General features: G+C 40.3%; 2 protein-coding genes across 6 annotated transcripts; one reads left to right on the plus strand and one right to left on the minus strand.

The window, feature by feature from the left end:
• Positions 1–18: 18 nt before the first annotated feature.
• On the minus strand, positions 19–12,188 carry aida (axin interactor, dorsalization associated). The gene is made up of 10 exons (XM_049589941.1): positions 11,831–12,188; positions 11,034–11,100; positions 10,879–10,932; positions 8,734–8,788; positions 8,578–8,641; positions 8,367–8,470; positions 6,220–6,342; positions 5,984–6,106; positions 3,806–3,923; positions 19–3,706 (listed from the first exon to the last, which is right to left on the minus strand). The coding sequence occupies exons 1-10, from the start codon at positions 11,935–11,937 to the stop codon at positions 3,607–3,609; spliced, it is 915 nt and encodes a 304-aa protein (XP_049445898.1). The 5' UTR covers positions 11,938–12,188; the 3' UTR covers positions 19–3,606.
• A 1,160-nt stretch (positions 12,189–13,348) lies between these two features.
• Positions 13,349–23,655, plus strand: rnf8 (ring finger protein 8, E3 ubiquitin protein ligase). 5 transcript variants are annotated; one of them, XM_049589923.1, is made up of 10 exons: positions 13,349–13,583; positions 13,807–13,935; positions 15,586–16,034; positions 16,216–16,423; positions 17,646–17,708; positions 17,812–17,901; positions 17,990–18,097; positions 18,222–18,426; positions 18,649–18,684; positions 23,232–23,655. In XM_049589923.1, exons 1-10 carry the CDS (start codon positions 13,458–13,460, stop codon positions 23,441–23,443), a joined length of 1,626 nt encoding a protein of 541 aa, XP_049445880.1. In that variant the 5' UTR covers positions 13,349–13,457; the 3' UTR covers positions 23,444–23,655. The 5 variants fall into 5 exon arrangements, with proteins under 5 accessions (XP_049445880.1, XP_049445881.1, XP_049445885.1 ...); XM_049589924.1 differs by having other exon boundaries at positions 23,235–23,655; XM_049589928.1 differs by having other exon boundaries at positions 18,222–18,433; positions 23,235–23,372.
• The last annotated feature ends 272 nt before the right edge of the window (positions 23,656–23,927 follow it).

Consider the following 23,927-nt stretch of genomic DNA (forward strand, 5'->3'; position numbering starts at 1 on the left):
AACATGCTGATGCTCTGGATGAAACCACCAACCAAGCTGCTTCATTTGTAGTTTATTAGAAATTAAAAGCATTGTAAATGTTCGATACAATCCCCGTCAGTCTGTCAAACAAAACTCAAAGCGCTCCACAGGCCTCGCTTCACCCCGTCTCGTTGCGCTTCATCATACACACACACAGTTACTGTATACTCAGCAGTTAGTGTATCTTACAGTTAATTTACAGTCCTGAATATTGTGACGTTACAAAAATAAAATCTGAAATCAAACATGTAGATGTTTTTAGTGAACACAAACATCTGCAGAGTCAGACAGGAAACATAAAAACTTACATGCAACTTTAATGAAAATAAAAAAAGCCCTTAATGACAGGGTGGTGTGAGATCTCAGAAGGTAGTAGTGGGCTCAAGGAGAAGACGATTCCTGTCCTTTGCCGGTAAAGATGCATCCTCTATAGATCAAATATATCTGTATACATAACATCTGATCTGCAGATTAACACTTGGTTTAAAAAGAAACGCTCCCGGGGCAGGTGACGAACGTGCAACCTGAACGTTTCTGCTCGCTTAGAAAAAAACATCTGGACCGCAACACTGAATACAGAATCATGCAAACCATGCTGCATCCAATTTAATCTTAATGCATTTATAAAACCGTATGAAACTGTATTTAAATATAGTAAATCCAATACATACTGAAGCAGGAACACTGAACTGAGATGGAGACATTTAACTGCTACTCTTATTAATTCTGGGCTGAAACAGATATTTAGTACAGAAATTATATTTGAGATATGTCCTGACAAAGCCGACACCACGTTTAAAAATGGTCAGTGCATCATAAAATGACATCTACTGTATGTTTCACCCATACCTGCATCAGTTTAACATTGCAGATGCCACTGCTGGATTCAATACTGTCTGTGACTTTTTAAGTGTTTAGGATTACTATTATATATAATTATAAATGTGCTGTTTTCATCTTATGATAGCTTTAATGTAGAGACAACAGAGTGCCAGCTGAAACTTGAAGAACATATTGAACAGCAGGAAGAGCTCTGATTGAACATGCACACGACAGCTGTCCAATCAGAGTATCTGCTGCTTTAAATTAAGGCCGCACTAATCAAACGCATTATACTTTTAACAACTCAAAAAAGTGGAAAGTGTGAATGTTAAAGCACATAAATTCTGAGATGATCCTAAATTAATTTATCTAATAGTCTTTTAAAAATTATTTTTGTGATCCAGATTTTCTCAGACGCATCACTACTGGGAGACAGTCTTTTCATAAAACTAGGCTGTCTATGTGGTAAAAAGACGGAAATACTTTTGAGATTGGTGCCAGAGAAAACAAAAGAAAAGGGCTGTGACGTTTGCTTTTGCTCAAGAGGTAGAAAACCTACAACTACCAGAATGCACTGCACCAGTCCCGCTAGTGGGTGACACAATGCAGCTGGGCCGTTTGGCAAGGAAACTCTAAAAGAAGGAGAGGACATGACGTCAGTTTCACATTGGAGCCAGACTTTGATGTCAGTTCTATTGGAGTTAAAAGGAGCAGACATGGCAGTCACACTATAACCCATCATATCTTTAGTGTTTCAACTCTGACTGAAAAATCCTTCCACCATATTTAAGAAACACACATTATACGATATTTATCTAAATGTGCACATTTGTTTTTCTTGTTACTGGTCTCCAAACAGATCATGGCTCTGTCCGTCAGCTGCATATTCAACTTAAGCCCATGTTAGCTCTGAGCTACATCATGAAATGCAGCCAACCGGGACGGGTCAATTCAATTCAATAGAACATTTGCTATCACTCTCTGACACCGCAGCTGTTTGTTTCTGTTACACCTTCACCAGAGTTATCGCTTAACATTAATGGTTTTATCCCCAAATTAACATAGGGCGTCCGCTGACTATCATAGCTAAACAAAGTCCAACTGCTAACTTAGTTCACTGACGAACAAAGCAACAAGTACCGGTAAGTAATGGAGGTCCACATTTAGCAGCACCTCCTGATTATATTTAGAAACATTATAGAGCTGCCTAACGTTAGCCCTCCTGATTATTAAATATCCTTAACTGTTTGAAGGTTGGTCAGTAATGATATCAAATACATGTAGCCTACAATACTTCCTGCTAGCAGCAGGTAGGTTAGCACAGGGGCAGCTGACGGACAGAGCCGTGATCTATTTGGAAACCAGTAACAAGGAAAACGAACACGCACATTTAGATAAAACACAGTTGACAAAGTTTGTTTGAATCTGGTGGAAGGATTTTTCGGTCAAAGGCGAAACAACAAAGATATAATGGGTTAGAGTGTGATTTGCCCTCCCACTGACTTAAATAGCAGTGGCACCAAAGTCTAGCACACATGCAAAATTCGAACGCTGTCACTGACGTCATGCCTTTTCTGTCTTTTATAGTTTCCTTGCCATTTGGTAAATTGACACAGGAAACAAAATGGCGGCAGGTCTGGTAACAAAGGGTTTCTTAAATTACATTTAAACTGTAAGCTAATACATGTTAATTAAAACATTTTCGGCAAGAAATAGGCAACACAGTAACAGAATCTTGGTTTATATTTCATCAGCGCGGCTTAGTTCCACCGTGTTTTCGGCTTGTAGCGCAGAGATGTGGCCGCTGGTAAGATGGAGGCAAGTTTACCACACTTTATTAACACAGTGGTTCCCACCTGGTCCAGACACTGGGTCCAGATTTATCTTCAGTCATTAGTTCAAGGTCCTCACAGTTTGATATATTCAGCATCATACTTGTGTTTGACCATATGGTTGAGCTAGTTTGCTGTCTCTGTCATGTAGCTGTCCGTTAGTCACTTACTCTACAGCAGGGAACGGCACTTCAAAATAAAAGCTCTGTGCTGGAAATGCATTGAACTTCAAAATAAAGCGTTGTCAACAAACTTGACATGTTCACAAGTCACTCCTGGTCCCACTTTTGGACCAGGACCCACTAGTTGGGAACCACTGCATTAACACAATCGGTAAAGTATCTCTTTTAGCAAGAATAAATAAAACTAAATTATTAATTTGGGGACTTTAATTTTTTTTATGCATTTAATAAATTCATCGAATCAATTAATAATAATTAAACACGATGAAAGTCTAATCGTGGCACACACAAACCATTGTGGACTAACTTTTAATATCTGCAAACACGTTACTGTTTGCATGTTGTGTTATTTATTCAGGGAATGACTTTGCAAACTCCACATAAAACTCAAATGAAGCACCTGCAGTAACTCATGTTGTGTCCCATTTACCAAAAATCAGTGAGCTGAGGAAGACTGGAGATGAGGTGGGTTGACTGTTTCAACATAACCCTGCTGTGATATGAACGCCGTGTGCCTCCACCTGGTCATGGGCAAACATATTTAGAGTGTTTTTGGAGGAGGGATACGCACTTGGCAACAGAATCAAAGAATACAAAACTCTTTACTTTCTTCATATACTCATTGGGAGAAAAAACGACCTTGGTTTAGTATTGCTGGATGTGATGAGGTGGAGCACCGCACTCTGCTGGATGTGGGTGCTGGGAGAGATTAAAAAGAGGGCGGGTCAAAGTTCGAGGCGCGCTGCGACTTAGCTGTCCTTGTGTAATGTCTGATGGAGATGGAGATAGAGTTGTTTCTTTGTTAGAAGCTGCAGTTTCTTCCTCTTGAAGTCTGTGGGCTTCTTGTACCTGAAATCAAAGCAGGTTAAGTTTATACGTCATGTTTCACAAAGGAATCGCTCACATGATTCACAGTGGACACACAGAATGGACTTCACATGGACTCACAGTTCGATGACGATGGGGCCGGGTTTGATCTCGTCCATTTCCATGAAGGCAAAACATTTAGTGCTGGTAAACCTCTTTTTGGGTTTGTAGTGCTTGAATTCGAAGAAGATAGCTGCTCCTGGAAGAACGCACAGCGGGTTTCACAACATTAACTAAAGGGTTAACATACTAAATAATTACTGCACATCTAGACTGGCCTTAGAAGGATAAGACTGGCCTTACTCTATACTTCGTTCGTCTCAGTACGTTTTCATGCACAGTGAAACCGAGCAACAGGTATAGCTCGACTACGCCATTTAATTGGACTACTGTCCTTGTCCCAGGATACAAGCACAGGAGGGGAATCCATTTATTGACAGAAGTATGTCCGACTCTGCTACAATAGGCAGCAATATGCCCCCTTTCAGCTTGTGTTATTGGACCTTTTTCTGGTTGACCTATCTCGTCACAGACCAAACAATCGACAAGTTAGCTACGGTTAGCTAGTGGCAAACTGGTGCCATAATGGACAACTTAACAGCTCTGTACATTTCAGCTCTGGATGGGGATTTCGCCATGTTGTTTCCAGCTTCTTCCTCTGTTATGCCTTTAATGCTATTCGAGTTCCAGGTTGCGAGTTTTTTTTTCCTAGGATGGCGAAGGCAAGACCCGCCCCACTCTGCCCTACCCTAACCAATCTCATTCCTCATGCCTAACCCTAACCAATCCAGCCAAAAAAGGCAATGACTACTAGCCAATCAGAGGGAGAGTAGGGTGAGCCGTGCCTTTGCCATCCTAGGAAAATCAAATTACCTTCCAGATCACAGCCCGGGGCGGAAACTGTGGAGCATGCAGAGTGCCAAGACCAGTTTGGGTCCGATTGACCGCAGACATGCAGGTGTAATTTGCCTCCCGAATGCATTATCTGGGTGTGTTAGTCCTACTTTGAGAACTTCGATTTAATATGATTTTAGTCAGGCTAACATGTTTACATGTATTTTAAAAGTCTGGTTTAAGATGGACCAACACAACAAATCGATTTTCTCTAATATCATGTAAATGTATTGACTCAATACTTTTCGAATGACCTCCCTTGTCTGTGACTTCGTGTGGCCGCGAGCCGGATGAGTGTTGGAGATATCGGCCGTAGAGATTGCTGCCTTCTCTTGAGTATAATGGAACTATAATGGTACTCCTTGTGGTGCTCAAAGCGCCAAAAAAAAAAAACTGACCAGGAGCTATTTTATTTCTACCGAACTGCACCCATTAAGCGAATCACAGTGCAGAAGGAAGTGTGCATCTACTGCTAGCTCACCTAGCACCACTGAGCTAGCTAATGTTACAGCTCAGCCAAGGTAGGCGCCATTAATGATTACTTCTCAAACTGTCACAAACCTCTCTTCGGTGAGTAGATGAACCTTTTCTTTGTAGTTGGCGATGGAGGAAAATAGTTCCTACATGACATTTGAGTGCTATTTCAAAGGCAAACTGGAGTTGCTTGAGTTTCTTGAGGACGTTTCACCTCTCATCCAAGAGGCTTCCTCAGTTCCAACAGACTGGTGCAGAGTCGCAGGCTCTAAACTCTGTGTGGGTGTGAACCCTTACAAAGTCGTTAGAGTCACCTGTGAGCTCTGAGATTCAGAGTCGTTAAGATCACCTATGAGTCGTTGACCCACCCAGCCATCGTGTGTCTAGTTGCCTACTATATAGGACTTCAGATTACCATGACCTGGATGACTGAGAATCTTCACTGACATCCTGCTGACAACAAGGTCTGTGGATTATCTTGAGTAACAGGGTCATGATTTTTGGAAGGAGACTTTGCTGTTGAGTGCAACTGACTTCCGTTATATTGGAGAGAAGGCAGACATCTCTACAGCTGATATCTCCAACACTCCGCAACTCACACCAAAACAACCTAAACTGATGGACAGCACTGCAGGTAAGAGGAAAAGCTTGTATTTTTGATTCTGGGGTGAACTGTCTCTTTAACATACAGTACATTAACAAGCAGTTGTGCCTTCAGTGCCCACTGTCACTGTAGTGACAGATCCTGTGCGACAGTGTGACTCATTCTGTGTCTTTGATAGTGACACAGAGGGACAAGATATATCCATCTTTAGCTACACAGACAGTGGTTGTTAGTGGGATCAGTTCATTGTTGGTTTCGGTCTTTGAAGTGGAAACAGACAACTTTACCTTTTGGTAATCTCTCCACATGTCTCTGGATCTCCACGTCCACGCTGAAGTGAATGTAGGTGTCTTCCTTCCTGGAGGCCACAGGTGTGTCCTGCACTGGGTTCACATCTATGCCGTTCAAATCTGCAGCCAGAGAAACAACAGTGTGATCTTGGTTTTGGCAAATCAAATGTTTTATACTCAGATTTAAAGGTGATGTACGTCAGCAGCATTCTCACAGAGATGTGAACAAGTACCTTTGACACTGATGGTCATGTACGGATCGATGCACTGCCCAGCATCCTTCAACCCGATTTTTTCGATCTTTAGTGTGAGTAGTGTCATCCCAGGCTCTGAGGGTAACCGTGGCAACAAGGTACCTGTAGAGGACAAAGGTTGCAGACAGTTGCCGTAACAACAGAAAGAGATGTCATCTGAGATTAGCCAATAGCAGGCAGTATTTTCAGTGGCATGCTCTTCACCATCAGGTTACACGCTTTAGTGTCTGGGACTGATGAGGCAACATTTGTTTTTGTCAGTGGAGTCTGGCTTTGAAGAGAGCACAGATGAGTTTCACTTTCAGTTTGTCGACTGATGTTCTGGTATAGCTTTGTTGTTGTTTAACACGGCCCCTGATCACTTCAATTTATCAAGAATTTTCTCAGATTTCAGATTCTTTTTTCCCCGGAGGCACGCGAGAACAACATAGCTTTCTTCACAAATTCAACGTAACACAGGGTGAGTACCATAAAGCTTCAATTAAACGCCCAGGCTCTTCTACTAGTCTGGTGCAGCTACACACTTTGACAAATAAAGGCCTGTCGCAATTAGAAGCCTGGTCTGGTTGCCAAGCAGTTCATCTTTTTGAAAGTTCTTTAAATCTATAAAACCCAGTTCAGACCAAAGATTCACAGCGAGACAAATTGAAACATGCAACTTCTCATGTGCATAAGCATAAGCAGCAGCGACCCACCATCCGACACCAGCACACTGTGAGGACGGAAACAGAGGACTCGGCAGGGACGGAGCACCTGCTGCAGCAAGCGAACACGCCATCTGTGGCCATTTTAACTTGACCAGCAGACTTCACTACAAGCTGATTGGCTGTTGAAACATGTTCTAAAACCAGACGCTGGCGATTTCACCAGCTGAGTTGCACGTGACACCATCAGCCGGCGTGAGTCGAGCTCAGACCGGCCAGTTCACACTGCTGCAACTTTTCTCTGTAACGTTCTATAACGGTTTCATCTCGTCATGATTGTTTGTCTGTACTGGACTTAAAAGTGGATTGTTGACTACCTACTTGAGCTAACTTCAGTTAGCTGTTTAGATCGCACATACAAATATAAATGTTTAAACTTTCGTCAATAGGGAGATGCTACACATCGTTAGCTCGGTTCATTTCATTTTACTGAAACCATGAGCACCAGAGAAGACAAGTAGTGACTGTCTACCCTTTGAGGCTGTCATTATGTCAGAATATGTGTCCGTTCATCGATTACACGGTACGTTATTTATATTTCTTTAGACCATAAGGGTCCACCAACCACAAGAATCAAAAGGTGTCGATCCATTTATTTTCATCCGCTTATCCGGGGCAAAGCACCCCAGACGTCCCTCTCCCCAGCAACACCTCTGAGCTCCTCCTGGGGGACCCCAAGGTGTTCCCAGGCCAGATGAGATATGTAATCCCTCCAGAGTGTTCTGGGTCTGCCCCGGGGCCTTCTACCAGTGGGACGTGCCTGGAACACCTCTAACAGGAGGCACCCAGGAGGAATCCTGATCAGATGCCCGAACCACCTCAACTGACCCCTTTTGACGCAAAGGAGCAGCGGCTCTACTCTGAGCTCCCTCCAGATGTCAGAAGGTGTTTCTCATAAAGATTAATCCAACTTCTGAATATTGTTGTAACAGGATAAAGTGGTGTTGTGTCAGTGTGCCGGGTGATGTAAAACAAGTGTCATAACATAACACATAATTGATGTTATTTGAAGCCTAAAGGCCTGTCCCAAATATAGGCCTGTTGAGTTAAGTGATTTAAGCAAATATTAGCCCGGGCTTCTAATTGAAGTTTTATGGTAACTTCTATAAAAATGATCATTTCAGAGTCCCTTCACATTTTTGTCAGTTCAGCAACAGGCCGTGTGTTCCCACTAACAGGCAGTGATAAAAACACGTCGGTCATGCAGCAGAGAACGAGTTCAGACGTTGGTCGATAAAAGCCGTACCTTGTGAAGCTGCGAATGAGGCAGGCAGGAATGAGCGGTGAAGCCATGCACAGCACCGACAGAAGGAAACAAAAAGACACACAGTCAAACAGCCCTCCCAAACAACAGGACAACATGACACAACAAACGTCCCTCAAACAGCAGGTGTGTTTGATTAACTGTAACAGACACAGTACCGGGGGCTCTAGGGGGGAAAGCCTCTATGGATCCTGCTCCTGCTGCGGCGTCCTCCTCCTCCTCCAGCTCCAGGTTCTCCTCTTCACCTGGAGCGAAGATTTTCCTGACAGAGGAACGACAGGTTAGATGACGTCAATGCTCACGCAGGATGTTCTGTAAAATACAGGCTCAAACTCGCAACAGTGTGAGATATAAGTAAAGGATATTTACCTTAGGGGCACTGGCTGCACATCAAAGGGGAATTTTTTGTTGTAGGTCAGAATATTTTGAATTACTGCAGACACAAAAGGAGGAAGATCAGAATACACAATCATGACAGCAGCATTAACAAGGTGACACTTAGTAACTCCCAGTCACTACACTTACTGGTTTCCAGTTTCTTCAGCTCTTCTAACTTGAAGTCCTCTTTTGACTGTGTGCACTGCAGAAGAACAGACATATTTAATACTCTCATATGCAGCAACTGTTCCCATTTAAATAATTTGTAAGTGCACAAAGGTGAGAGTAGGTGGAAGCAATTGAATCACAAATACTGTCAAGTGGAAAGTTTGACATGTTCTTAAAAGTCCTCATCTATGCTGACGATTAATGTATTTATACATGTATATATATATTCTTTTTAAAAAGCAACATTATTGGTGTATTGATTTGTTGCTCATCCTTATTGTTTGGGTGGTCACACCAGACAGGAAGGGAGGATGAGGTAGGATTTAAGTTGCATTTGTACACTAGTTCAATGATTCTCAAATGGTGTGCACACCTGTGGGATTTTGTGATAACCACACATTATTATAGCAATATTCAACTTGGTCTACACAAAAAGTTATGAACTAATTTTTAATTGACTGTATCAGTATGGTGTGCACACCCATTTCCTAATGAAGAGGTAAACTCTGCCTAAAAAATTTAATTTAATTTAGTTTAATTTAAAAACATCTTCACAGGGAACCTACTTTTCGCCGTTCGTGCATGGGAATTATAAGTGTGTCACACATCACATTATCTTACATTATTTCCTGTTTAAATTAATGTGTTATTGGTGATTTGATGTAGTTTCAAAAAGTTTAAAATGAATCCTTGAATTATTTTGTTAAACATTTAATGAGTAATAGCTGGTTGTCGATTGTTATTTGATGTTAGTAAATAAAAACAAACATTTATGTCATGATATGAGTGATAACACAGGTTATACAGTCTATTGTATACAGATATAAATACAGGTGTGCCTTGGGCATAAAACGTTTAAAAACCACTGCACTAGACTGATGTTCACTGATTGTTTTACATACTAAAAATAAATATTGCAAGTCATAAAAAAGAGAATATGCAATTTCTTTGACGACTCAAAGCAACAAACCTTTCTCAAAGTTTTTAAACAGTACCATGAATAATAATTCCCCCTCTGGGAATGTGTGTGACTTTGATGACCCCTCAAGGCAGATCATATGTTCGACACAGAAAGACAGTTTGTAAATTGTCTGTTTCTAGCAAAAATATTAATATTGAGTACAAACGGGGATGCACGATATTGATTTTTTTTGCCGATATCTATTATGCCGATATATAACAACTTACTTGGCCAATAACTGATACAGATATCGATATATCCACTTTTTTTTCTCCCACTTAATTTCAGTGATCATCAAGTCTCTTCTGTAATGGAATTAGGGACATATTATTATGTATGTATACTCTTGTTGTGATGCCCCCAGCAGATGGAGATATTAAATGCAATGATTTTCAGAGTATGTAAAATTTTTTCATTGTGTAAAATAAAACAAAAAAGCATGTTGGCTGATTCTGATGCCGTGCTGATATTATTGTGCATAATAAGAACAACTTCATAAAATCAAGGGATTTAGTTTTTCTTCACCAGAATTTTTTTCCTGACAGTATAATGAAGGCTGTGAATCAGCTTTAGACCATCATACAGTGAGATATGAGGTAAAAAATTACAACAAAAAATTAATAAAATCATTTTAATTAATAAAATATTTATATTGTTTATAAAAAATATTTAAAAATTAAATAAATAAAATAAAGTAAAAATAATTTTAAAAAATAAAATAAAAAAAATAACATAAAAATACATTTAAAAAAATTTAAATGTTAATTTAATTTTAACAAAGTAAACTTTGATAACACTGATTTAACGGCAGTGTTTTAAGCGAAGTACAGATTTTAACCTATCTTGTCTGTGTCAGGGAGGTTGATGAAGCTGAAAACTTAAATTAGGTCTGGTGTACTGTTTGTAACATGTTTTAAATTTTCAGAATATTTTGGTGGCTTGTCAAACATTTCTTAGAGAGTGTGGGGGATCTGAGAAGGTTTGGACTCACGACCTCACTATTTTACCTACTGATCCTCATTCATTTTTGATTGTAATGTTCATCTCTAAAGAACTATGGTCAAAATTTGTTATTTTAAGAGGTGCTCTTTAGATGTCTGTTTCTAAAAAACATATTCCACACACTGTGTTTCATACAGATTAAAGAAAACAATGCCACCCACCTGCAGACTGGCGCTCCTCATCTCCAGGCATGTTGCAATCTTTCCTAAAGTTTTCTAAAAAAAAAAAAAAAAAAGAAAGAAAGAAACCCACTTCTTAGTTAATGTAGAATCCCTAACTTGTCTGTGCAGAGGTTACAGAGACACTTAATGATTACCTTCTGCTCCTCTGTGAAGTCTGATGAGTTTGTAGACTGGACCTCTTTCTGCAGCTGCCTCGCCAAACTAGAGAACACAGAGGTGAGTTAATGCTTTGCAGCAAACTTCTTGTAATGTATGGTGACTTCATCGTGTATACCTGCGCCCCCTTCTGGTCACAAACAGAAGAAGTCATGACTTATATTTCATATTATTAATGCAATTTCATACAAAACAACAATTAGCAGACAGAGCAGATCACATCAGTAAAAAATGTGCAGACAAGATCTTGTGTGTGAACAGGAAATATTACTCAGTGAGCAGATGAAAACCCACCCATAACAATAAGAGGGTGTGGCTGACTATTTCTCAATACTCTGAGGGAATATTGGCCCCGTTTCTGCACTGCATGACACAAAATGAAACACACTGCACACAGCTCTGGATGCTTTCTCCATGACAGGACTCTCCCTGCACTCAGACTGCTGCCTGAATGAGTCTGGGGTGCAACATCCCCTCACACACACACACACACACACACACACACACACACACACACACACACACACACACACACACAAGCGACTGTGCTGCTGCCTCTGCAACTGCCACATCACGTCATGGATGGGTAGGGTTTGTTTACTGCTGTGAGGAGCTGACTGACAGCTCACAGGCTCCAACTTCTTGTGAAGCACCGTGCAGCCACTGTCTCGTACATGCCGTTATCTCCCTGCACATTCAAGGATTCAAACAGAAGCAGAAGCATGGATGAAGCAGCTGTGTGACAGGCAGGACACACATGTTGAATGCAACTTACATTTGGTACTCATCTATAGCCTCCACTAATTGTCCCCACGAGTCAAAGTCTGTGCCTTTCCTAAAACTGGCGTGCCATTTCTGAATAGTCTTGTTGACATCAGACATGTTGGCAGGGCGGGTACTCGCGGCGCTCTCAGGGCAGCATAGCCGGGGAGGAGGCTCATCTACGGGGCTTCAGCGGCACCAAGCAGCGGCGGCGTCGTCAGCCCGGTTCTCTGCTGTCCGGAGCCGCACGGATACACCAGTGACACCCCGACCAAGCCCTTTCTGCCTGCTCACCCTAATATCGCATCCGCAGCAGAGAGGAAGTCCCGCCCGGAGCTCAGGGTGCGCGCGTTTTGGGACGCGGGGTCGCTCGAGTAGACGGCAACAGGATGTGGACGTGTTGGTGGTCGCGAGACACTGCTGCAGGAAATCATTTTTTTAAAGGCGCATTTTTTTTTTTTTTATCACCGTTTAAATCAAAATAAATGAGTAAATTAAATTTTGTTTTTGTTGTAAATAAAAAAATAAATTAAAAATATTTTTGTTGTAAATAAATATATATATATATGTTAATTAATGATACAAAGATTGTTTTTAATAAATATTCATTCCTATAGAAGCAACATTTTATCCAGAGCTGTTAAATAAATGTAGTAAAATATAAAATACAGAATCTGCTTCTAAAATATAATAAGTAGAAAAAGTATAGGCTAATGGGACTACATACAAGTATTAGTAGTACTCAAATGTATTTCCACCATTTCCATTAATTCCTCCACTGTGTAATTTATTTTAGAAAATATACACGTATTTATTTATTGATAAAAGTATTAGAAAACAAAACAAAAAAAAACATTTCATAGTACTTAATTACAGAAATATTTTTTGTCATATTGTAATCTAATCTATTTTTCAACAAAGAAAAAGAGTATAAAAATAATAAGAAGAAAAACAAGAATAATATATTTTATTTGGAGAGTGCTTTTTATGGTACTCAGACACTTTACAAAAGTTAAAAAGGATCATAAAAATATAATACACAATATAATATAATATAAAATATATAGCACACAACATTATTCACACGTAAAAAGCAATTTTGAAAATGTGAGAAAATTAAAGAAAAAGAAAACTATTTGTTATTAAATATCTGTACACATGTAGAATTCTTTTTTGTAAGTTTATAATAATATAAATAACATAAATAATTTATGGTTTATACATGAAATTTGAATATACACTTTGCCCAGTTTTTGTGACTAGCAGGTTACCATGGTGATTTAAGACTCAGTGGCTTAATGTTGCTAATTTCAATATTTATTTAAATAATATTAATATTGATGTCCACCGAGTGAGTGATTAATCTCTCAAGACAGATTCTGCAATTTACATTGTAGAAAAAAGGTTGTTTTTTTTGTTTGTTTGTTTGTTTTGTTTTGTTTTAACCGATGGATTTCCAGATTGGTGAGTGATTGGTTCAACTCAACTGACGCTTTTATTTTGAAAACAAACCATATGTTTTCCGGTTTCGTCGTGTCACTCTCCATCTTGACGCCGTAGTGCAACGTTAGCAATGGAGCAACAACACAGTTAGAGCTGTGTTTTTATGTCACATTAGCCACTGACAGAATGAGCTAAAGATGGACACGTTGACGACAGACTCGTCTGCGGCCGAGGAGGAGGATGAATGTTCAGATTCAGAGGTTTTATGTTTGATGAGAGTCGGGAGAAATTCAGACTGGCTCCGCTTGTACGAAAACACTGAGGTGCAGAATGCTAATGCTAACTAGCTTGCTACACTTGCCATATATTAACACCAAAACTTGCTCAAGTTCACGGTAGATTCAGATTTCTCACATTAAATATATTCCTTATTCTTTGTTGCATGTTTAGTGTTCTTTTATATGTTGTTATAAATGTTTTAATGAGCTAAAGGCTGCACAGTGGAAAGCTAACTGACTGTTGGACATGTTTGTTTTGGCTGTGCAGATCACTGTTGGACGTGGAGTGGATGTAACCCACCAGCTGTTGTCTCCAACATGTCCTCTGATGATCTCCAGGCTGCACTGTATTTTCAAACAAAGGGAAGATGGCCAGTGGACGGTGACAGACAGGAAGGTAGTGTAACAATCTCTATTATAATTTACATTTTTGTGATATTTCTACACAAATAAATAAGTATTCTCTGGTAAGAAACCCATAAAAGACTTAAAACCTGAACACATAAAACAATATAGAGACTTGATAAAGCATGAGAAAGGACCTTGCTCTTATAAATGTTGTCTTATATGATGTCATAGACAGAAGCTTGAGATTTTGCAAACCAGTAACATCAGCATGTGTGGAAAATACTGTTGCTGCACAAACTTAGATTAAAAGAATGCAGCATATACAGGCAAAATTTTCCTCCTAAGACTCTGTACATGTAAGCCACAACATTAAGACCACTGACAGAGGAAGTGAATTGCATCATCCGGTCGTAATACAATGTTCTGCTGGGAAACCACTGGATCCTGCCATTCATATGGATGCCACTTGGCACGCACCACCCACCCAAACACCATTGCAGGCCAAGTACACCCTCTCATGACAATGGCACTTCTCAATGTTAGTGTTCCCCCTAGCAAGACAATGCACCATGCCACACTGTAAAAACTGCTCAGGAAAGGCTCAAGAAACATGACAAAGAGCTCAAGGTGTCAACCTGGCCTCCAAATTCCGCACATGCCAATCAGATTTAGCTTCTGTGGGATGAGACGCTACCCCAGATTTCACAGGTTCATACCTAAACAGGTTGGAGGCCCCACTGTGGATCAGTTTTGGCTCTGACCTGTTGAGGCATGGACACAGGATCTCTGTGGGTGTCCTGTGGTGTTTGGCACCAGGGCATTGGCAACGGATCCTTTGAGTCCTGTTGGTTGCGAGGTGGGGTACTGTCAGGTCCCACGGATGATTGATCAGATTTGGATCTGGGGAATTTAGAAGCCAAGTCAATGCCTTGTGCTTCCATCATACATTTGTACTCTGATTGAACAGAGATCTGACTGTACCTGTAATCTGAGATCAGAAATCAGATTTGGATCTGAGGAATTTAGAGGCCATCCATCCAGATACATCCATCGCAGTCTTTTTAATACCCAAAAAAAAGGTTTACTGGTGCACAAAGTATTCTAGGGCTGTAAATAACAACATTTGCCATCATTAAATAATTGGTAGGTTCTTTTTTTTACTCCTTTAGCTTATAAAATAAGGGTTTTGAGGTGGATCTGGGGAATTTAGATGAACTCCCTTCATACATTTGTACTTTGATTGAACAGAGATCTGACTGTACCTATAGCCTGAGATCTCGAGAGTTAATTTTGTTGTGTGTTCCTAGTGCACGGGCTGAGCTGGGGGAAAAAAGTTTTATGTGCTCTTCTCCTCTCCCTAACCTTCAGAAAGCGTTAAAAGTACATGAATTGTTCTCTCTGCCTGATTTTAAAGCTCTCATAAGTACAGGGATGAATGAATCGGTTGTTTCTTGTCATTTTGCGTAGGTGTTCCAATATTTAGTCACACAGGATCATTGAAATAAAAGCACAGTTAAATTAATAACTGTCTGAGAGTATTATTCAAAGCAACTTTATTTTTTTTTGTAAAGTTAGAATACATGGATGAGCTGTTGTTTGACAGCATTAGATTTTACAGGTGTACCTAATAAAGTGGTTACTGAGTGTATGTTTTTGATAGCTGCAGCTGTAAAAGACAGTGTTGCTTTTTTACCCTCAGAGTCTCAACGGTGTGTGGGTGAATGGAAACCGCATACCTGCTGAAGAGGCCCATCAGCTGAGACTGGGAGACTCCATACAGCTCGGGGTCCCTGTCATTGGAACCAAAGTGGAGTTCGACTACATCCTCGTCCAGCGGCCCCTCAAAGACATTAAACTCTACCTGACAAAGGGACACAAAGAGGGTGCTAAAGCTGCCCACGTTCCCAAGAAGTCTAAGAGGAAGTTGACAGTTGAAGAGGTTGAGCCGTCCACCTCGAAGCCCAAGCTGTACCGCTGCTCCTCTGCAGACAAGTCGTTTGCAAAGCCCTGCCCACTGTCACCGGTGAAACGCCAGCAGAGGCTCAGTCACACCCAGCCAGAGGAGACTGGATCCAGCAGACAAGTCCGGGAAATAGACCGGCCCTCAGATGGCTCTAGTGCTCTGTGTGACCTGGACAACTTGCAGATGTAAGCCCCAGTCTGTGCCCCACATTCACAGAGCCAAGCATCAGGTTTTCAAAAGATACATCCATCGCAGTTTTTTAAATACCCAAAAGGATGTTTGCTGGGTCACAAAGTATTTTACGGCTGTTAATAACCTTTTTTTTTCATCGCTGAACCCCTAAGTTTTATTCACTTGTATTTTTAGGTACAGCCAGAACATCCTGATGCTGAGGGAGCAGGTGGACGACACCCAGAGGCAGGTCGCCTCACTGGGCGGAGAGCCCCAGCAGGCAGACCCGCTCAGAGAGGAGCACGTCAGGGAGCTGCAGGGTCAGCTGGAGGCACTCAGAGCCAAAATGCACCGGATGGAGACCTTAGAGAAGTCGTTTAGTGAAACCAAGAGGCAGCTGGAGGTGAGAGGTTTGCATTGTGCATTGTGTTTAGTAAAGGGATAGTTCAGGATTTTCTGAAGTAGAGTTTTTGGAGGTCCATATCCATAGTTAGTATATTACCTACAGTAAATGTCAGTTAGCAGTTTGGAGAAGCAGGCAGAAGTACTGGCACAGAAGCTAAGCAGTGTACTGCTGTGGATAGTGTTTGCAGCAAAACTTAGTTAAGCCACCTAAAAAAGTCAGTATCAATTTAAGTGTATGGTATATTAAGACTATTTTCATGGATTTATCTTGCCATTAGACAGCTATTTGCGACTCAAGGCTGAAGCGTCACATCCATCTATGCTCTCTTCAAAGCCATCAAACTCCTTTAACAACAGTAGTAATTTTACCGTGCAGAACACGGGAGTTGCTGGTCTACCGCTGCCTCAATTGGTTAGTGTCTTTGTGTTATTGTGTGACTTTGCTAAATCCAAACTAACCCTTTAAAACACTGAAGTCCTACAATAGCACAAACAAGCTAACCTACGGAGGCAGAGGTAGACCAGCAGCTCCTGTGGTCTCTGAGGTGAAATGATGTTTTTGTCAAAGGAGTCTGGTCGCTTTGAAGAGAGCATAGATATCAGGTTCAGTTCCCCATCAGAAAGTGCTGTCCAATAGCCAGGTAAAGCTATAAAAATATTTAGATAGTAGCAGTTTATTTCGAACATGTAAATAGCCAATGAACAAAATAGTCATACAGTCATCCACACATCTTATCCAAAAAATAATCTCATCTTTATATCCTTATCCAATCATGACAGATATGTTTTGCTTGGATAAGGATATAAAGATGAGATTATTTGAATTATATTTGAATAAGGTATAGATATATTATATATGATTGATATATATTCTAAGCATAGCGTACACTTAAATTTATATTAATGGTTTACCTTTTGCTAAGTGGCTAAAATATGTTTAGCTGCTTCCCCCATCCACAGCAGTTCATTGCATAGCTTCTGTGCCAGTACCCCAGTCTGCTTCTCCAAACGGGACGCATGGCGACCACCTTCTGCTGTATGTAATCACTGAGTATGAATATCTATCTCATATAAACCCATATCAAAAATTCTGTCCCTTTAATGACATATAAGCTCACTATTACACACTAGTAAAAGTGGCACTGGTGTCTTTTTTGTAATGTTTGCATGATGATACAAAATACTCTATTTAATAAAAGTGTCACTGTTTGTGTATGTAGGCTGAGAAAACGCAGCAACAAGAGGAGCTTTTAAAGAAACAGTTGGATGAGGCCTTGCATGAGGTACGTAGCATAAAACTGGAGCTTGAATTTATTGTGACACCACTAATACAAGCAACCATTGTTTTTTAATTTGTCAAACTGTTTTGGTTTTTTTTGTTTTTAGCAAAAGAAAGTAATAGATGAACTCGCCCTTTCACGGAAAGGCTTTGAAGAGGTACTCTTGGCCAAAAACAAAGAGCTTGAAGTGACAAAGGTATGACTGTATTTAAGCATGCTTTTCACATAGTTTGGCATGGCTGTTAACAAAGCTTAATATATTTATTATTGGTTTGTTTTTGCAGGAGGAGAAAGAAAAGGCTCGGGCCCAAAAAGAGGAAGTAGTTACACAAGTGACTGAAGTTCTGGAGAACGAGCTTCAGTGCATCATCTGCTCCGAGCTCTTCATTGAGGTAGGATTAGGAGTCAATTTAGACTGTAATTTACAACTTGTGTTTTCTCTTTGAGTTGCTTCAGAAGATTTCACACTTGTATAGTTAAATCAAACTTTTAAATCTGTATCGATATCGTCTACAGGCTGTCATCCTGAACTGCGCCCACAGCTTCTGCAGTTACTGCATCAAGCAGTGGCGCAAAAAGAAAGATGAGTGTCCCATCTGCCGACAGAGCATCCTCTCCCAGACCCGCTGCCTGGCCCTGGACAACTGCATTGACAGCATGGTGGAAAACCTGAGCCTGGACATGAAGTCGAGGCGGCAGACCCTCATCACTGAGAGGAAAGGTGAGAGGTGCGTCACCATCAACAATATCATTAGTATCCATACAGTTAGAGAAGTGTAATTTTTGCTGTTTGTAAAGAGAAACATGAACAAGACATTTAACTGAAGGACAAAAAACAAAGTCAACTGGGCCAAGACATTAAGTAATAGATAATAAGACCCAGTTTTTAAATAATGATTAATGCATAACACACTGAGCTCAAAGTAAGCTTTCTTTGTTTCAGAAAAGCAACCTTGTGATCGTGATGTCATCCGCTCAGGTCAGTGGACAGCCTTGAAATATGTTGGTGGTGTGTTAAAGTGAGAACAGGAATCTGTTATGATGGTGTATTTTAAAGCACAGGTCATGGGACTCATCCATGCAGTGCAGACTGGAAATAATCTTACTGCAGTGTCGCCTCTTACATGTGTTTCTGAGGTTCTTTCAGGTCATATGTTGGGTTAATTGGTATTGCCTCTTCATATCATTATGTTGCACAGAGTTCTCCTTTAAAAAACTACCTTGGTTTACATTTCTTGTGTCTGATAATAAAGTGAAATCCAATCAAGTAAGGAAACTATAACAAGTCAAACGGAACCAAATCTCTCCCAGTTGGAGGTCTAAAATGTGCAAAATGGGATTTTCTGTTGCTAGAATTTTTTCAATCAAAACTATAACAAAAGACAGAGCAATGCTGTCATTGCAGTAATTTCCTACCTTGTAGGATTTCTTTAAAATTCATTGTTGAGGAGGTTTTTACAGGTAGCTGATTTATCCTTAACAGCCTCCTCCTCTCTGAAACAGATAGACCCGGTGACTTAAACCAGTAAAAACACTGAATAAGTTAGTTTCACATTAAAAATCAGTGTTTCTCCAATGCTGCATTGCTCCTCACAGACGGGCTGCGAGCCCAGTTCTTGCTAATGTGTGCTCAGCTTGTTTCTCTGATAACTTAAGATCCAGATGCTGGTAAAAACACTGAATAAAGTAGTTTCACATTAAAAAACATCGTTTCTCCAGTGCTGTTTGGCACGCCAGCGGCTGGGGCCGAGCCACAGCTAATGTTTGCTCAGCTTGTTTCTCTGATAACTTAAGATCCAGACGCTCAAGAGGTTTTTACCAGAAGCCGAATCATCTGTAGAGGTCTCTTACTCTCCAAAACAAACAGACCTGATTATTTAAACCGGTAAAAACACTGAACAAAGCAGTTTCACATTAAAAATCAGCATTTCTTCAATGCTGTTTGGCACGCCACAGGCTAGGACCAAGCTAACATGTGCTCACCTTTTTTCTCTGATAACTTAAGATTCAGATGCTCTTGAGGTTTTTACCAGGAGCTGAATTATCCGTAGAGGTCTTTTCCTCTCCAAAACAAACAGACCCGATGATTCAAACTGGTAAAAACACTGAATAAAGTAGTTTCACATTAAAAATCAGTGTTTCTTCAATGCTGTTAGGCACGACCAAGGGCTGGGGCCGAGCTGCGGCTAACGTTTGCTCAGCTTGTTTCTCTGATTAACTTAAGATCCAGATATCTGATAACTTAAAATCCTTCATCCGTCAAACATATAGTTGAAAAGGATCAAAATCTAAAAGGTGTGTCATAACAATGTGCCTGAAAACTGAATTAAAAAGTCAATTAATGACAGTCCCTGGCAGACAACAATAAGCCTGACGGATGCACAAGGAGTATGATGCCAATGACAGGCGATGCCAATCAAATGACACAGACTCCTTGACACAGTGTCCTTGATTAAATTAACAGATTACTCTGGGTTAGAACATTGTTGGAAATGTTTGGGATAATGTAAGCACACAACTCAACAACACATAAAATTGGTGTTGTCAGGAAATGTGGCTAAATCAGTTTCAATTTCTTTTGCTTTTCTAGTTAATGAAATACTGTTATCACCCCACCTCACCCTCACACCTGCAGCAGTTACATGGACATTATGTTTCTAAGGGTTTGTGATGAATTACATGTTTATCTCCCTCAAATATCCATTACAGAACCACACATCAATCTACAGTACGTGACAGTGACATAGTGCTCACACTCATGCACAAGCTGCCACATGGATGACCCATACAACATTAATATCTGCCTGGCAGCGCACTTACTAGCGACGGTGTGCAGTGCCACATTCATCAGATGAAGTGACTGGAGAGCCTTGGCATGTCTGGGCGAGCTCAGTGACTAATGTACCTCTCGCTCTCAGCAGTAACGGCGGAGGTGTCCTTGAGCAAAGTGCTCGACCCATAGCTGCTGCGTGAAAGAAATGTGGTTCTTCAAGGTGTTTAGAGAGTATTTACACTCACTGCCTCTGCCTGTCTCAGCTTAATAGATGATTTTAAAACGTGCTCGTTGGTGGAGTGTGGGAAGAGAGGGTAGGAGCTGGTGGTGCAGAGTGTGGAGCACAGGGAAGATTTCAAACACAAGGTGGCAGCACCATGAGGCTCATTCACGTCTTGTCTTTCATTTGTGTGATTTTATTTTAGAAATGGTGAAATTACAGGTAAAATAAAACACAATTCAACTTACAAAGCTAAAAGTCAGTATGCAGCATTGGAAAATCAATAAACAAAGAATAAACAAAGATGAAGAAATAACATGCATGTGCAAATATGACAAAGTTACTCATCAGAAGACACAGAATGGTTGAACTGTAAGGAATTAGGTATGTAAACTTTATTTCAATAAATCCTTTCGCAACCATGATTACAACAGTTTTGACAAATATGCATAAAAGAACAATAGCATAAAATGATTACAGGGTCAAACATATAGAATTAAAACTCAATACAAACAATATAAAACAACCAAGGTTTGTAGATTCAGATGGTATGAAAAGCATGTTCGTCTTGAGCCTTGACCCTGGAGCTTTTAACGGAATCTGGTTGCCAGACTTGACATGTCTGGAAACCAAATGTTTGTCCCTACTCTGAATTTCTTTAGAAAGGGAAAACACATTTTGTTTTCTCAACGCTGCAAAACGATTTCTAATCAAAAACAGCAAGCACCGTGGTGTGACTGATCTCAGCCTTGATGCACATGTTGGTCGTTCCTGACTCTCAAAACCTAGCAGGTAATTTTGATTTTAAAGGTCCAGTGTGTTGGATTTAGTGGCATCTAGTGGTGAGGTTGCAGATTGCAACCAACTGAAACTTCTGTGTGTTAAGCATGTAGGAGAGCTATGGTGGCCGACGTGAAAACACAAATAGTCCTATCTAGAGCTAGTGTCAGGTTTGTCCATTTTGGGCTACTGTAGAAACAAGATGGCAGACTCTATGGGAAAGGACCCGCTCTGTATGTAGATATAAATGGCTCATTCTAAGGTAGCTAAAACACAGCGATTCTTAGTTTGATGGGATTATAACATAATAAAAACATAATTAGGATTATTATATTCCATTTCTGCCAATAGATGCCCCTAAATTTTCTACACTGCATCTTTACACTGCACTACACTGCCTACCTGTGTCTTTTAGTATTGATTTTAAGGTTCTCTTACTTGTTTATAAGCTTTAACTGACCTCGCCCATCATTTAATGTTCTAGCCAGATCACTCAGGTTCTCCACTGCTTTACTTTTAAATGTTCCTCATGTGTCCCATAAAAGTACTTGTGAGAGCGCTTTCTGTTTTTACGCCCCTAAATTGTGAAATTTGCTACCTCTGGATCTTCTTAATCTGGCTTTTTATGTGGAGTAACATTACAGCCTTGATTTTTATGCATTTTTAACCATTGGTTTTTACCTACTTTTACCTCTCCTGATCATTTTTATTCTATTTTATTTATTTATTTATTTATTTATTTACTTTTAATATTTTGTTTTAATTATCTGTTTTATTAGTTTGTTCTACAATACACAGATCACAATGACTTTGAGGCTCAGAGATATCATGTGTTTTCCCCCTATAGATTAAAAAAGTGTGATAGAGGTGATATTCTGTGTTTTTCCTTTTGTCATCAAATCCCATAATACAACCAAAACCAACTAACTGATTAGCCAACAGAGCTAACAAAGCCTAGTTTATTTTGTATCGATTCCATTGATTCAATGCTGCTGTAAATCACTAGAGCACCATATGTGTATTCATCCACAGCTGAAAATAGTCCCCAACAAACACACAGGTTACGCCTGTGTGAGTAACTTTTGCTGAAAAGTACAGTGTGCAGCCTCTTTAAAAATTGAAACTCCATTTTTGTGACCCAGTTTTTAAAAATGTATGTCTTCAGTGGGATCAAATGGGTTTTGGGCTGAGAACCACACAGTGTTGGGAAGTCAAAAAAAAAATATTAACAGACAGACTGATGTATTGTTGGTTTTAATCCCTTTGAATTTTGCTGACGATAACAAAAATGTAGAATAATGTTTTGTTTTTTAAGTCATGTAAAGCAGTGGCTCTCAACCAGGGCCTTGTGGACCCACGGACATCCTTGAGGGAGTTACAGGAGGTCCCCTGAAACATGGGGAATAGTTTATTTTCACTTTTTAATTGTCACTACAGAAGTGAGCCAGTGTGAGTAAGAGCTATAAGAGTGACTGTTCTGACCATAGGTTTCACTTCCTCCATGGAAAACTGAAGAATTTTGGTCTGAATCATATCTCACAACCAAAATATTTTTAGATGAAAGTCCCTGGAGTCAGATCACATCAAATGGGTGCCCATGACCTAATCTGTATCCATGTCAGGGCCCTTGACATAAGAAAGGTTGAGAACCACTGATGCAAAAGACTTGAAAGTGGCTCAGAGGGAAGATGGTACTCTTTCAAACATCTGTAAACAGAAACTCTCACAGTTTTTCTTTTTCTGTGTTTTCCAGCAGCTGACTCCGCTCAGGTGATGGTGATCCACGACGACGACAGCAGCAGGAGCAGCAGAAGCAGCAGCGACAGCGACGGCAGCATGGTGTCCATATACAGCACCCTGAGCTCTGTGGTCTCCGTGGACACGGACAGCAGCATCCACTTAGACTCCAGTCCACCCTACAGTGGCTACTCTGATGAAAGTCCTGATGAGTTAGAGGATTATTAGCGCTTCTCTCCCGCAGGCTGTGATGTACATTGGACTTTTTTTGGTGTTAATGTTTGCATTTTCTTCGGATTGTTCCAGGATGGTATGCAAAGTTTGGTCTCATCGTGAGTCCGGTAACCAGATTCAGCGAGGGTTTATGTTTTACTTTTTTGTAAAATGATTAGTTGACTTTCTTTATTTTCAACAAAAGGAATAAAGTTTGTTCCTATGCACTCTCACAGTCACATGTTGACTTTGTCCAAGCAAGTTCCAGAGTAAAAATAGTTGATAATAAGTGTGAATGCTAAGCTAAGGGGTGTTAGCATTTAGCTCCTAGCATTGCTGTACCTAAGTACGGCCTCACGGAGCTGCTAGTAAACGGTAAATGGACAGCACTTATATAGCGGTTTTCTAGTCTTCTGACCACTCAGACGACTATTTCTGCACTATTTTACTCCACGTCATATTCAACAATTCACACATGATCACACCCTGGTGACCAAGG

This window comes from Epinephelus fuscoguttatus, linkage group LG11 (assembly GCF_011397635.1).
Source record: "Epinephelus fuscoguttatus linkage group LG11, E.fuscoguttatus.final_Chr_v1".
In the NCBI taxonomy this organism is placed as follows: domain Eukaryota; kingdom Metazoa; phylum Chordata; class Actinopteri; order Perciformes; family Serranidae; genus Epinephelus; species Epinephelus fuscoguttatus.

Coding starts and splice junctions, on each gene's coding strand:
- aida (XM_049589941.1), bottom strand. CDS start 11,937: ATGTCTGATGTCAACAAGACTATTCAGAAATGGCACGCCAGTTTTAGG. Junction 11,101..11,830: donor GCTATAGATGAGTACCAAAT/GTAAGTTGCATT, acceptor TGTGTTCTCTAG/TTTGGCGAGGCAGCTGCAGA. Junction 3,707..3,805: donor GGCCCCATCGTCATCGAACT/GTGAGTCCATGT, acceptor CTTTGATTTCAG/GTACAAGAAGCCCACAGACT.
- rnf8 (XM_049589923.1), top strand. CDS start 13,458: ATGGACACGTTGACGACAGACTCGTCTGCGGCCGAGGAGGAGGATGAA. Junction 13,584..13,806: donor GCTTGTACGAAAACACTGAG/GTGCAGAATGCT, acceptor TTGGCTGTGCAG/ATCACTGTTGGACGTGGAGT. Junction 18,685..23,231: donor TCGTGATGTCATCCGCTCAG/GTCAGTGGACAG, acceptor TGTGTTTTCCAG/CAGCTGACTCCGCTCAGGTG.